The sequence below is a fragment of the Numenius arquata genome, chromosome 11 (genome assembly GCF_964106895.1).
Source record: "Numenius arquata chromosome 11, bNumArq3.hap1.1, whole genome shotgun sequence".
Taxonomy (NCBI): Eukaryota; Metazoa; Chordata; class Aves; order Charadriiformes; family Scolopacidae; genus Numenius; species Numenius arquata.
Window position 1 is genome coordinate 25,647,247 of NC_133586.1, and position 14,666 is coordinate 25,661,912.

Here is a 14,666-nt window from a genome sequence, read left to right on the forward strand (position 1 = left end):
AGTCAAAGGCAGTCTGTGATGGGGTCCTCCCTGACTTGTTACGATGGTGTCTTCCCTAGCATCCCCCCTTTCTCGGGCTATTTTTATATTATTTTTTACCTTCAAGGTGGAGTTTGAATGACTCTAGTCATAAATACCTTTATTATGATTGGTGTAAAATTCAGGGCGCAGACTCAAGGAGGAGTGGTCGCACCTTGGAGGTGGGTAGCCTTCAGGCTGGAGGTGTGTTTTGGTATTATAATGACATTATAATGAGCAAAGTTCGCACAAAGGACAGCATTTCATCAAAATTTGACAGACTGTTGGCTCAGGGTAGCAAGCATGCCGCTTATCAGTTCCATAGGATCACCTTGTTCCCATATCTGTGTAATCATAGAGCTTGGCCATGGAATCTTCACTCCACTCCATCCTCTGTGTTGCTTTTGCAAGCAATATTGTACAGGGAGTCATAGATGTAGCGGATTCCTCGCATACCACCTGCTGCTGTGTTCCACCCTGGAAACGTTTCGATTTTATACCTTTCCTTAATGTGTGAACAGTGCTATATATATTTTTAATAAAAATTATATAATAGGAATTATTCCACACCAGCTGAGGTCAATTCATGACAATGACACAGACCATAGGATTCAATGTACCCACAGCAATTCTGAAGGCAATACCAATTAGGGTGATGCCATTGATTCGCTATGGGGAAGGGATACCTCCAGAGGGACCTGGACAGGCTGGAGGAACGGGCCTGTGAGAATGTAATGAATTTCAAGAAGGTCAAGTGCAACGTCCTGCACCTGGTCTGGGAGATTCCCCAGTTTCAGCACAGACAGGGGGATTGTGAGCAGGAGCTACAGTTTTAAACTGAAAGAGGGTAGGTTTCAAATGGACATAAGGAAGAAATTTTTTACGATGAGGGTGGTGACACACTGGAACAGGTTTTCCAGAGAGCTTATGGATGAGCCATCTTTGGAAGGTCTCAAGGTCAGTTTGGAGGGGGCTTTGAGCAACCTGATCTGCTGAAGGATGTCACTGCCTATGGCAGAGGGATTGGACAGGACGATCTTTAAAGGTCCATTTTGACCCCAGACACAACGTGGTTTTGCACTTTCCTCTTGTAAGTCCCTCAAATACGGGGATGCAAAAGAAGCAACTTCTGTGAGTCACAAAAAAAACTGTAAATGTTTTTCTGCTGTCTTAGCTAAGAGCTATAAACACTATCTTTAAGGTGATACATTCTCAGTGTGTTTATTCTTGTGCCTAAAATAAAAATCCATGGTTGGAAAAATGTCAAAGACTTCCATGAGCAAAAGGAAGAAATGTGGGGGAAATGGAAACTATTTGCAGGTCCACCATGATTATAATGACCTTTTTAAATTCCCTTTTTGATTATTTCTTGATTAATCAAATAACAATATTTCCTTCTAGATATTTGTCCCAGGTGAAGAAAACAAAAGTAACAGACAGAATGCAATAAAGCTCTCAAAGTCTTCCCTAGCTATAACATCTTTTCTTCCTTTAATACTTTCATCTGGAATGTATGCAGAGCAGCTGCTTTCCTTTATTTCTTGCTCTGCCAGGAATATTTACTACCAACGATTAACTGCGACTCAAGGAGATGACCTAAAAGTACATCACAGCGCATCTCACTTTTAAAAGCCTTTAGAGTTGCAGCAACCAAGTATCCCTCTGCTTCCTGATTCTAACCACAGAGAGACCCAAAATCTGCGGGCAGCCACTGAACAGCGGCCAAAAGTCCGAGCCCCCGGCAGCGCGGTCACCGTCCGGCTGCGGTGTCGTGGCGGCGCCTCCGGGTGCCGCTGTTGGCCGACGCGGAGCGGCGCTGGAGCCGCAGCCGCAGCCGCCGCAGCGTCAGGAGGGAGGAGCGCGGCGAGCTCTGGCGAGAATGGCGGTCCGTCAGAGGCAGAGGGAGAGTGAGAGCCGGCGGCGAGCAGGCGGGCGAGTGCTGCTGGTGCTGGGCGCTTTGCTGCTGGTCTGGTGCTGCCGGGCGGCGGCGGAGCGGATCCGCTACGCCATCCCCGAGGAGCTGGGCAGAGGCTCGCTGGTGGGGCCGCTGGCGCGGGACCTGGGGCTGAGCCCGGCGGAGCTGCCGGCACGCAAGCTGCGGCTCAGCGCGGAGAAGCAATACTTCGGCGTGAGCGGGGAGAGCGGGAACCTGTACGTGAGCGAGAGGCTGGACCGGGAGGAGATGTGCGGCGAGTCGGCGTCCTGCTCCGTCAGCTTCGAGGCGCTGGTGCAGAACCCGCTCAACGTTTTCCACGTCGAGGTGGACATCCAGGACATCAACGACAACGCGCCGACCTTCAGCAAGACTGCTCTCGACCTCGAGGTAAACGAGTTCACTTCTGCCGGTGCTCGTTTTCCGCTGGAGATGGCCCGAGACGCGGACGTGGGCAGCAACTCGCTGCTGACTTACCAGCTCACTAGCAACCCGTCCTTCACTCTGGACGTTAAGGAGAGCCCGGATGGAAGCAAGCAGCCGGAATTAATTCTGGAGAGAGAGCTGGACCGGGAGAGGCAGAGCTCCTTTGAGCTGGTGCTGACGGCGGTGGATGGCGGGGACCCCGTGAGGTCTGGGACTGTCCAGATTCGCGTCAACGTGACGGACGCCAACGACAACGCGCCCGTGTTTGGTAAAAGCCTCTTCGAGGCACAGGTGCGGGAGAATGTGCCGGCGGGGTCTCTGGTGCTGCAGGTGCGAGCCACGGATGCGGACGCGGGCTCCAACGGGCGGGTCTCGTACTCCTTCGGCAACGTCCCGGACGACGTCCGCGCCTTGTTCAGTGTCGATAGCGACAGCGGCGAGGTGAGGACGGCGGGGCCTCTGGATTTCGAAGAGAAGAGCAAATACCGCTTCGGACTGGAGGCGAGGGACGGCGGCGGACTCACAGCTCACTGCAAGGTGCAGATCGACATCAGCGACGAGAACGACAACGCGCCCGAAATCACGGTGCTGTCGGTGTCGAGCCCGGTGCCCGAGGACGCGCCCGCAGGCACCGTGGTGGCCCTGTTGAAAGTGCGGGACCGTGACTCCGGGGAGAACGGCCAGGTGTCGTGCGAGCTGTCGGGCGAGGCGCCGCTGTCGATCGTGGCGTCGTCGGGCGGCTCGTACAAGGTGGTGACGGCGAGCGCGCTGGACCGGGAGGAGGCGTCCGAGCACCGTGTGACGGTGGTGGCCAGGGACCGGGGCAGCCCGTCGCTGTGGAGCCGCGCGTCGCTGGTGCTGGAGGTGTCGGACGTGAACGACAACGCGCCGGTGTTCGAGGAGGCCGCCTACAGCGCCTACGTGGCGGAGAACAACGCGGCGGGCGCGGCGGTGGTGCGCGTGCAGGCGCGGGACGCGGACGCGGGCGCCAACGGTCGCGTGAGCTACTGGCTGGCGGGCGGCAGCGCGTGCGCGGCGGGCGCGGCGGCGTACGTGTCGGTGGAGGCGCGGAGCGGCGCGGTGTACGCGCAGCGCTCCTTCGACTACGAGCAGTGCCGCGAGTTCGCGGTGGCGGTGCGGGCGCAGGACGGCGGGGCGCCGGCGCGGAGCTCCACGGCCACGGTGCGCGTCTTCGTGCTGGACCGCAACGACAACGCGCCGCGCGTGCTCTGGCCGGCGCCGGGAGACGCGGGAGCGGCGGGGTCGGTGGCGTCGGGGCCGGCGCCGTTCGAGGTGGTGCCGCGTTCGGCCGATGCCGGGTACCTGGTGGCCAAGGTGGTGGCGGTGGACGCGGACGCGGGGCGCAACGCGTGGCTGTCGTACGAGCTGGTGCAGGCGTCGGAGCCGGCGCTGTTCCGCGTGGGGCTGCACAGCGGCGAGGTGCGGACGGCGCGGGCCGTGTCGGAGAGGGACGCGGCGAAGCAGCGGCTGGTGGCCGTGGTGAAGGACCACGGGCAGCCGGCGCTGTCGGCCACGGCCACGCTGCACGTGGTGCTGGCCGAGAGCTTGCAGGAGGCGCTGCCGGAGCTGAGCGAGCGGGCGGCGGGCGCCGACTCGCCGGCCGAGCTGCAGTTCTACCTGGTGCTGGCGCTGGCGCTCCTCTCCGCCCTCTTCCTGCTCAGCGTGGCGCTGGCCGTGCTGGCGCGGCTGCGCCGTGCCGGGCCGCCCGCCGTCCTGCGCTGCCTGGGCGCGCAGCGCTTCTCCGTGGCCGGCGCCGCCTTCCCGGCCGACTTCTGCGAGGGCACCTTGCCCTACTCCTACAACCTGTGCGTGGCGCCGGCACGCGCCGTCGCCGAGGCCGCTTGGCCCTCGCCGCCGCCGCTGCCCATCGTGCCCGCGGAGGATCTGCTGGGCGCGGAGGCCTGCGGGAAGCCGATCCCGAGCAGCAGCGCCGGCGCGGGAGAGCCGCCCGCCGACCCCGACGCCCCGCAGGTCTGTAAGCCCGCGCGCTCTCCCTCTTTTCCCTGAGCTGTGCTGAGCCTCCCTCCCTCTTCCCCTGGGTTTTTTCGCTGGGTTGGTGTGGGTGGGGAGCGCTGGTCTGTGTGTCCGTGAAGAAATGAGAGATCGGGGTAGCTTCCTTCCATTCAGAGGAGGCCGTTAGCCACGGCAATCCTTGGTTTATGCGTGGTCACAGGTGCAGATTCACTGGAGATTTTTTGTCTACATCTCTCTTCTTGCGTAAATTCGTATGAGTCCATAAGGGTGAAGGCGAATCCTTACTGTGTGGAACGAGGTCCGCTGATTTTGCATGAGAGACTCGGGATTGGCACTTGCAGTTGGAGATGTTTCTTTTCTGATCGACTTTTCCCCGGCACTATGTACTTGAACCCGGTTCACAGATGGGCACAAACCCGTTGGTTAATGCTTTTTCGTTCCTGGACTCCCAAAGAAAATGTGTGTCTGGCTACATGAATGGAAAAAAGACAAATTCTTCGTCGCTAGTGAAATGAGAGACTATAGTCCGTCATTTTGGGGAATGGTGCTGGTATGAATTGTGGGACGGGTTAAATTAATGTGCTAGGGAGTGCTGATCCGTGTCTCTTTGAGGGAAGGAACGGGGTATCCCCCTTCCGCTCACAGCAGAAATCAATCGGAGGCACTTGTTGGTTCTTCAGTGGTCACAGGTTCAGGTAAGAGGTTTTGACTACAACTCTCGAGTAGTTAGGAACGGTGAAGGCAGTAAACTAACGGTTCTTCAGGACGGAAGTCCTGGTGTCCGAAGGAAAGGTCTGTGTGGCTCCATGAATGGAGAAATTACAGGTTGATCCTCCTCACTGTTACAGAATGTCCTCCCTCTTCCGCCGTGTGTCCTCTCGTCCATTGGAGGAAGGCTGCTGCAGAAATGGCAGCATTAATCGAATGGATGCATTTTATCCAGGAATGGTTTATCCGCGTTCCTTGTGCTGTTATTTCTCATTTTTCTCTTCCATCCTGGGTGGTAGTGCCTTTTTGTTACCCTTTTTCCTGTTCTGTATTTCATACACACGTGGAGGTGTAGAATGCTATCTCAAGAAAACAAAAAATAACAGCGTCCAGTATTTCAGAGCCTGTCTTCTTTTCCTCTTCCCAAACAGTGGTGGTTGGACCTAGTTCATTACGTTGACAGGAGAATACTAGACTGAGGAACTGGGTCTCTCAGACACATTTTGAAACAGCTCTTTACAAGCGGAGGCCTCTACTCCGGAGGCCTCTAGCCTGAGGACATATGTAAAGCCAAAAGCAAACACACAAACTGACAGCAATTAGGCACTTGAATCAAGTCCTCGGTCCGCATAATTTAGGGTGTGCAACCGTGCTTGTCTTCATACGTCCTACAGAATTTGGTTGAAAAGGTGTCCTACCAACGTGAGTAGTCAAGAATGAGATGAAAGCTTTACTAATAAGCATCAATTTCTTACACCGAGATTTCTGAAAAACTCAAAGCCCATTCCTGGTCGTTCTAGCTATCGAATTACTCGATTAAATATAATATGGGCTATTAAAAAGGGAAACTGCAATGCTCCTTCAACTTTCCTCTTCCAGTGTTAGCTGCCTCTGTAGTTATATCAACATTTTAGTGTAATTCAGTTTAGAAGGGGGGGGGGGGGGGGGGGGGGGGAGGAGGAGGAGGAAGGGGCTCTACCCATCCTGAGAATATAGGTAAATCGACAAGGAAATACTCAACATGTTCGTTTAGTTTGTGCAGAGGTACTTGTCTCATGCCGTCCTACAGTATTTGGTTGAAAAACTATCCTACGAATATGAAGATTCAAGAATTAGATGAATACTTTACCAATAACCGTCAATCCATTTCACTCGGATTCTGAAAAAAATCAAGGTTTCTGCCACTTGAGACAATGAGCCCCTGAATCTGCGGGGCGTGGTCGGTGTTGATATCGCGTTTTCTATAGACAGAGCCTATTATCTGTTGCTGTCCTTGTACCGGTAATCAAGGATGACTGCCACAATAATTTCTGATGGGGACTGTGCTTTAGGACGAATGGGATAAGACTCGTAATATTCTAGACGTCGTATTACGAAAAAACCCACATTTTATTTCACATCTGTCGCCATTAGCAAGTATTTTTTTTTCCTCGTGTGGTACAAATAACACGCATTATTATTGAAAACAACGGCTCAGAGAAAAGACAATGCAGGAAATCTCCTGTCGCCTTTTAAAGGGAGGATCTTCATTGCTGCTTTGTTCTATTGGTCAGGATGTGGGGAATTTATGTAGCTGCGTGACGGGATCTTGATCCGTAGAAAGGGAGAGGGAAAAGTAATGCAAGCACGACTGCTACAGAGAGCTGTGAAGATTTTGCTTTCAAACTAATGGGATAGGGATCTTAATATTCTACACGTCATGTTTTACTTTACAGATATAGCTTTTAGCAAGTCATTTTTCTCGTGCGGTAGAAATACCACAACCACAAGAAGCCTCGGCCTTCCTGCGGATCGCCCCGAGGATCAATGGAGACATCTGCGGGAGTAAAAGCATCGGAGGAGATCCCCGGTGGACGGGAAGCGCTGTCTCCGTGGCGAGTGTCCCGTCGCCGCGAGCTGCCCGTGGGAAAGGCGGGCGGGCAGCGCCGGGCAGCGCTCGGTGGCTGCAGTGCCGGGAGGAGGCTGCGGGCGCCGCTGTTGACCGAGGAGGAGCGAGAGGAAGGCCGGAGCGCTGCAGGCAGCCCCGCCCGCTGCGGCCCGGCTCGATCGCTGGCTGTGTGGCTGTGTGGCTGTCTGGGCGGGCGAGCGGTCTGCGATCGTCCCCGCGGTGCGGAGCCGTGGTGCAGCGAGGCGGAGGGTCCGGCGGCAGCGGCCGGGAGCGGCGAGACGGTGACGGAGCCGGAGCGGTAGCCGGATCGGGCGGTAGCAGAGCGGGCGGCGGAGTTGCGGTGTCGGCGGTGCCGCGGCAGAGATGTGCGGGGCCGGGAGTCGGTGGGTCCGGCGGGAGCGAGCCCTGCTGTGGTGCGTCCTGGTGGCGGCGTGGGAGGCGGCGTGGGGTCAGCTGCGCTACTCGGTTCCCGAGGAGATGCCGAAGGGCTCGTTCGTGGGCGACGTGGCCAAAGACCTGGGACTGGAGCTGTGGGCGCTCCAAGACCGTGGCGTCCACCTTGTCTCCGAAGGTAGGAGGCAGTATTTCTCCCTTCACGGGAAGACGGGACATTTAGTGACGGCAGAGAGGATAGACAGAGAGCAGCTGTGCGAGAGCGTGCAGCGATGCGTGCTGCGCTGTGAGGTGATCGTGGAGGGAGAAATGAGAGTTTATGAAATCGAAGTGGAAATCACCGACATTAATGACAACGCCCCCAGTTTCAAGGAATCAGAGGTGGAGGAGAGAATAAGCGAGACGACATCCCCGGGGTGGCGGTTTCCTTTGGCCGAGGCTCACGACCCGGACGTGGGACGGAATTCCCTGCAGAGTTACGAGCTGAGCGGCGACGAGCACTTCTCGCTGGCCGTGCAGGCGGGCCCCGGCGGGGACCAGCGTCCCGAGCTGGTGCTGGCGAAGGCGCTGGACCGGGAGGAGGCGGCGTTCCACGAGCTGGTGCTGAGGGCGAGCGACGGCGGAGAGCCGCCGCGGACGGGCACGGCGCGGATCCGCGTGTTGGTGGTGGACGCCAACGACAACGCGCCCGCGTTCAGCCAGGCGGAGTACACGGTGCGTGTGGCGGAGGACGTGCCCGTGGGCTCTGTCCTCGTCACCGTCACGGCCACTGACGCCGACGAGGGGCTGAACGGGGACGTCAAGTACTCGCTGAAGAAAATCACAGAGAAAGCCTCGAAGATTTTCCAGCTGGACTTTGAAACGGGCGCGATCACTTCAGTTCGGAACCTTGACTTCGAGGATGGCGATTCGTACGAACTCGAGGTGCAGGCACGGGACGGTGTTGGCCTTTTCGACACTGCGAAAGTCATGATCACTGTGACCGACGTGAACGACAACGCGCCCGAGATTTCGGTGCGGTCGGCGCTGAGCGCAATCTCTGAGGACGCCCCACCGGGGACAGTGGTGGCCTTGCTGCACGTGCAGGACCGGGACTCGGGGGCCGACGGCCAGGTCACTTGCTCGCTGGACGGGGGAGTCCCGTTCCGGCTGAGCAGGTCGCGGGGCAGCTACTACAGCGTGGTGACGGCGAGGGAGCTGGACCGTGAGGAGGTGTCGGAGTACAACGTGACGGTGCTGGCGGCGGACGGCGGGTCGCCGTCGCTGCGGAGCAGCGCGGTGCTGGCGCTGCGGGTGCTGGACGTGAACGACAACGCGCCGGTGTTCGCGGAGGCGCGGTACAGCGCGCGGGTGCCCGAGAACAACGCGGCGGGCGCGCTGCTGCTGAGGGTGCGGGCGTGGGACGCGGACTGGGGTGCGAACGCGCGCGTGCGGTACCGGCTGTGGGAGGGGCGGGTGCGGGGCGCGCCGCTGTCGTCGTACGTGTCGGTGCAGGCGGAGACGGGCGCGCTGTACGCGCTGCGCTCCTTCGACTACGAGGAGGTGCGCGAGGTGGGGCTGTGGGTGCGGGCGGAGGACGGCGGCGCGCCGGCGCTGAGCAGCAACGTGTCGGTGCGGCTGGAGATCGTGGACGAGAACGACAACGCGCCGCAGGTGCTGTACCCGCCGCCGGCGCCGGCGCCGGCCTCGGGCTCGGGCTCGGCCTCGGCCTCGGGGTGGTGGTCGGGCGTGGAGCTGTGGCCGCGGTCGGCGGAGGCCGGGTCGCTGGTGGCCAAGGTGGTGGCGGTGGACGCGGACGCGGGTCAGAACGCGTGGCTGTCGTACGAGCTGGCCAAGGCGACGGAGCCGGGTCTGTTCCGCGTGGGGCTGCACAGCGGCGAGGTGCGGACGGCGCGGTTGCCGCTGGCCCGCGACGCGGCGCGGCAGAGCCTGGTGGTGGTGGTGAAGGACCACGGGCGGCCGGCGCTGTCGGCCACGGCCACGCTGAGGGTGGTGCTGGGCGAGAGCGTGGCCGAGCTGCTGTCGGAGCTGGGCAGCGCGGCGGCGGCGGCGGCGCCGGGCGAGGCGGCCGGCAGCCTGACGCGCTGGCTGGTGCTGGCCGTGGCGGCCGTCTCCTGCCTCTTCCTCGCCTTCCTGCTGCTGCTGCTGGCGCTGCGCCTGCGGCGCTGGCGCCGCTCGCAGCTGCCGGCGGCGGGCAGCGGCGCCTTGCGCGGCGTCCCGGCCTCGCACTTCGTGGGCATCGACGGCGTCCGCGCCTTCCTGCGCTCCTACTCGCACGAGGTCTCGCTCACCGCCGACTCGCGCAAGAGCCAGCTCCGCTTCTCGGGCGGCAGCTGCTGCGACACCCTGCCGGCCCGCCCGCCGCCCGACGAGCCCGCGCCGCTGCTCCACGAGGACCCTGACGGCGCCCGCCGCGCCGACCCCGCCTCTCCCCCGGTGAGTTCCTCCCACCATCAGAATTGCTCCGCCACGCTTCCCTCTCGCGAGACTCTGCCCTTGCCCTCCCGTCTTCTCTGTCCCGCCTCGGGAGGTTTAGCTACAAAAAAAGGCAAAGGTCCGTTCATCAGCGCTGTGTGCTGGTGCCTCTTGCTCCGGGGAGGTGATCGTGGGACCGTTGCTCAGAGTTCGTGTTCTTGCCAGAGTCAGGAGAAGTGGGGCTGCTGTTGTGTTGAGTTTTGTTAGCGCACAGCTTTGTGTTCATATCACGCACCACGTCCTTTCTCATTTTGTCCCCTGACGTGTAATACCGATTTTCGTGACAGTGCTAGCTTTTCTGAATGGATATATTGCATTATTAGCGAATGGAAGTTTTCGACATTAGCAGGGTAAGGTATGTTCCTGATAGAACATGTGCTGAGTAGGATCAGCTTGTCTTGAAATGGACTGTTAGTAGCCCCGAGATGCTCCTCACTAAATGGAAGAGAATCATGGAACTTGTGACTTTTTCTCTTGGTTCCTGCATTTGAAAGTCTATTGGAAGAAATAGGAGATGTGTTTTGCTGATTCCCTGTTATTTAAAATTTTACTTATTTGAATCAGATCTGGATGTGTCTTGGCTTGACAAGAACCATAGGTGGGTGGGAGGTAGGGGAGGGTGGGGAGAAATGTAAGCAGAGGGGGTTTGGCCATGTGCACATGTTCACTGAACCAGGCTCTCCTGTAAATCTGCTTTCTTTTTATTCCTAAGCTCTTAAAGTTTCTTTTCTGAATTTTAATGAGCAGTGACATGCATCTTCCTTCTTGGTATGGAGATGTGAGGATGTATGTGAAGTTCATGGTGCTATAGTGTTGCATGTTTAAAAGAAATGGTCTGGGACACTGGCCCATTCATGTCATGTACTTTGAAACTATACGGCTCAAAGAACAACTTGCAAGTTTTGAAGGACTGGAGACGAGAAGTCTGGGAGCTGTGCGTGAGGGGCACGAGACGTATGTGTGCTTCTTGCCCTGTTGAGTGGCCATCTGTAGTATCATGCAATTTGAGATTTATCACCCCAGAGAAATGTGGCTAGAGTACATCTCATTTCAACTGTATTGGGAAACCTGGGTGGTCTTTCCTCTGGTTTTGCAGATGGTTGTCAATTCTTAACTGAGTTATGTACTTGTGCCAAGCACCATAATGAGAGCTTTGGGAAGAGCAAACTGTGTAATTGCTACCTGCTAAATACCTGAATTATGTACATATTGTAACTGACATCATCTGGAAGAGTGTGTTGTGACCCCTTACTTTCTACAGGTGTTCACTTCTTGCCTTGTTTGATTCGATGATGTGAAGGTGGGCTTTTGTTATCTGATAATGTGTGGAAGATCTCACCTGTTACATTTCTCTGACTGTCCCATACATGACTGTTTACATGTTTACAGCTGTCAGGAGATATACTTCCATAGATATGTTTCCTTAAAAAGTTAACTGGAGAAATGCTCTTGCTTGTCGTATACATGGTGAGAAGTCAAGTATTATCCATGGGAAGGAGAAGTTGTGTCTGCAACTTTTCTTTTGGTGGAGTCTACCTGTAACTTATGAAGATCAATGACAATGATGTGAGCTGTGAAGGCTTTGAGAAGAGTTTTGGGGAAGCTGTGTGTGAGGAGGTACCACGTAGAGACAAGGCACATGTTTCATTAATTCCCAGGGTTCATTGCTGGCCTTCATAAAATTTGACTGAAGGTGTCATATTTTTGGATATCGCAATGCTCAGATTCCATCTGGCCAAGTTGTGAGTTCATCAGTTTGCTTTCCTGTTGCATGCTGTTTCCCATGAATGGCAGTTATTGAGCACAGATGTAGAATTTACATTAGGATTTCAGACTCGTGGCTTCCAAGCTACACCTGTGCTGTAGTAGGATGGTGATGTCTTTGGGGTGATAATTTCATTACTTTGATACTTTTATTGGAGTTGCATATCGCTTATGCCCTTGAGAACATTGGATGTTCCTCCAAATTAATGTGATGATTAGAGAAATCTCTGCACGTGTTCATGTTGGGAACCTTTTTCTTTCAATGGTGTGTGTCTGCAAAGGCAGCTTTTGTGTTGTGTGATGTCTGGGAAGGATGAAAAAGTTCACGGTGGTATGATTTGAAATGTCTAAAAATTGTAAAAGTTTAGTTTGTCCTAGTTGATGTAGGAGGCCCACAGTTGAGGTTGCATGTTTTTCCCTCTTTTTTTATTTGAAGGAAATTACCTTGACGATCTGTGGCTGTGGTCTCTGCTGTGAGGTCCTGTGTGAGCCTCCTGTGGACTTTTTACCAACTAGATACTCTTCTTGTGTTCCTGCTAGAGTTGACAGGATCTGAAGTTTTAAGCTCCGATTCCCTCACTTCTCCAGGTTTCCCATTCTTGCCTTGATTGTTGGAGTATATTATTTTATTTTATTTTATTTTATTTTATTTTATTTTATTTTATTTTATTTATTTTGTGTGTGTCTAGGTGCAAAGCTTGTAATCCTTAAAGCATTAAAAGATCTCATGTAATTGTGTGGGTAGCACAGTTTCCATCCATACCTTGTAGGTGTTCAGCTGATAAGACAAAGACCCTGATAGACCTCTGTTTCCTTAAGATGTCACTGAATGAAATGCTCTTTGGCCTGTGCCTGACATATGGCCAAAATATTGGATATTGGCCTTGGTGCAGAGATGTAATTACACTTTCTTCTAGGCCTTTGTCTCCTGCAAGGTCCTGTTTTATATTCCCCATGTGTGCCTAGCTCTTGTGCATTGGAAACTCTGCAAGTTGTTTTGCAGCAAACAGTTACTTCCCTTGGCAAGCCCTCAGCCACGTGAAGAAGCCCAGGATGACTGAACTGGAGAAAGAGGCCAATAAGTGTTACACTTATGGCTTCATATTGATACAGATATGAGCAGGCCACAGAGTCAAAAAATATTATGAGAGCTGATGACTATTTCTTAAAATGAACTCCCCTACAACGTGGCCCAGAGGAAGACTTTAGGGTTGCATTTGTGCTTGCAACCTCAGTGACTTGCAGGTGCTGAGAGGGATCAATTTCAACACCAGCAGTGAAGACTGAGAAGACCTCATGGTGAGTTTCTCTGACAAGCCTTTGCCTTTAATGGTTCCTTGCCTTCCTGGTCAGAGGTTTTTCTCTTCCTGGTTTCGTGTGTATGTAGGATTGGGTTGAATTAGTGGCATATCCTAATTTCGCCACGTAGTTTGTGTTAGTGCCTCTTGCTCATCCTTCCATCTTTGTGGAAGGCAGGAGATGTGAGGTTATATTCTTGTTCTGGTCATGGCAAGGAAAGGAAATTAAAGAATTAAGCCATTAAAAGTCTCTGTGGAACATTGCATGTAATAAAAGAGGGGAGGAGGTTCCCCGGAAGCTGATAATTTGATATTACCCATTCTCTGTTGGAAGACTGCTCCTTTTTTAGTTCAGACATTTAACATTGATGTGGTTTACAATACTCCTATTTCTTTGAAGAATGTTCGTGAGCAAATGTACCTCACTTTTTCTTGTGATCACATACTCTCATTATATCTTTTTGCCAATTTTGAGGGTCATAAGCAAAGCTGCACGTTGTGTAGGGTTGGAGAGAAGACTTCGGGAATCTCTGTTGGCAGGGGGGCTGCAGAAGAACTGATGGTCATTTCCCTGCTTGCCATAGTTACTGTTTGGCGCATGGTTGTGGTACCATTCAATTTCAGTTCCTTCTGCTCAATAGGTTTGTCCTAAGAAATATTATTGCAAGTTATCTGTTCATTTCTGTACCTTTCTTACTCTAGCTTTGCTTGTCATGAGCTATATCCAGTCTTCAGGGTGTCTGATGAAATGGGGACAGCTCTGTTCAAATTGTCTGAGTGCAGGTGCAGTTCATGCCCACACCTTGGAGGTTCACAGCTGTAAGGAGGAAGGCTTTCATAGGCATATGTGTGCTCCCAGAGGGACGCTTCTCTGTAGAAAAAGAAAGCAACCCCGTTTCTGCTGCAGTCCTCAAAGTGCAGAGTGGCAACCCGGCCCAGCCAAGGTTTCTATGAATGGGGTAGGGGTCAGTAGGAGAACACGTATGGGGGGCTTATGATATTGTGGCTACTCTATTGGAGACATATGAATGTGACAGGTGGACTGTTAGATGGATAAGGAATTGGATGGATGGCCACATGAAAAGAGGTATAGTCGATGTGTCAGTGTCCGAATGGGGACCAGTAATATCTGTTTTTGTGGAAGGATCCATATTGGGACGAATAGTATTTAATTTATCTCAATAACATCTTCATCAACAAGTGTCATGGTTTCATCTGGGATGGACTTGATGGCCTTGCTAGCAGCTGGTGCAGTGTTATGTGTTGGATTTGGGGTTGGAAATAGTGTTGGTAAAACACTGATGTTCTTGGTTGTGCAAAGTAGTAAAGCCCTTTTCTGCTCCTCATACCACCACCACCAGCGAGTAGGCTTGAAGTCCACAAGAAGCTGGGATGTGACACAGCTGGGATAGCTGACCCCAACTGACCAAAGGGCTGTTCCATACCACGTGACATCATGTTCAGTATATAAAGCTCAGGGAATAAGAAGGAAGGGGGGACGTTTGGAGTTATGCCATTTGTCTTCCCATTTTGCGTGATGGATCCCTGCTTTCCTGGAGATGAATTAACAACTTCCTGCTGATGAGAAGTGGTGAATGAACTTGTGCTTCAAGAGTTTTGCTGTGTGGTTGTTTGTACAGCTTTTCCTTTACTTTTTAAACTGTGTTTATCTTAAACCATGAGTTTTCTCAGTTTTATTCTTCTGACTCTCTCCCCCATCCTAGCCCGGGGAGTGAGCAAGAGGCTACATGGTCTTAGCTGCCTGCTG

At 54.0% G+C, this 14,666-nt stretch overlaps 2 protein-coding genes across 2 annotated transcripts; both read left to right on the plus strand.

Moving 5' to 3' along the window:
- The first annotated feature begins 1,897 nt into the window (after positions 1-1,897).
- Positions 1,898-7,270, plus strand: LOC141470163 (protocadherin gamma-B5-like). Its single transcript, XM_074156087.1, has 2 exons — positions 1,898-4,369; positions 6,833-7,270. The coding sequence occupies exons 1-2, from the start codon at positions 1,898-1,900 to the stop codon at positions 7,268-7,270; spliced, it is 2,910 nt and encodes a 969-aa protein (XP_074012188.1).
- A 61-nt stretch (positions 7,271-7,331) lies between these two features.
- On the plus strand, positions 7,332-14,634 carry LOC141470164 (protocadherin gamma-A2-like). Its single transcript, XM_074156088.1, has 2 exons — positions 7,332-9,797; positions 14,623-14,634. The coding sequence occupies exons 1-2, from the start codon at positions 7,332-7,334 to the stop codon at positions 14,632-14,634; spliced, it is 2,478 nt and encodes an 825-aa protein (XP_074012189.1).
- Positions 14,635-14,666: the final 32 nt, after the last annotated feature.

Bases quoted from the DNA above. Each gene is read 5' to 3' on its own strand.
- LOC141470163 (XM_074156087.1), top strand. From the start codon at position 1,898: ATGGCGGTCCGTCAGAGGCAGAGGGAGAGTGAGAGCCGGCGGCGAGCA. The intron at 4,370-6,832 runs GTCTGTAAGCCC...CTCGTGCGGTAG, and splicing joins CCGACCCCGACGCCCCGCAG to AAATACCACAACCACAAGAA.
- LOC141470164 (XM_074156088.1), top strand. From the start codon at position 7,332: ATGTGCGGGGCCGGGAGTCGGTGGGTCCGGCGGGAGCGAGCCCTGCTG.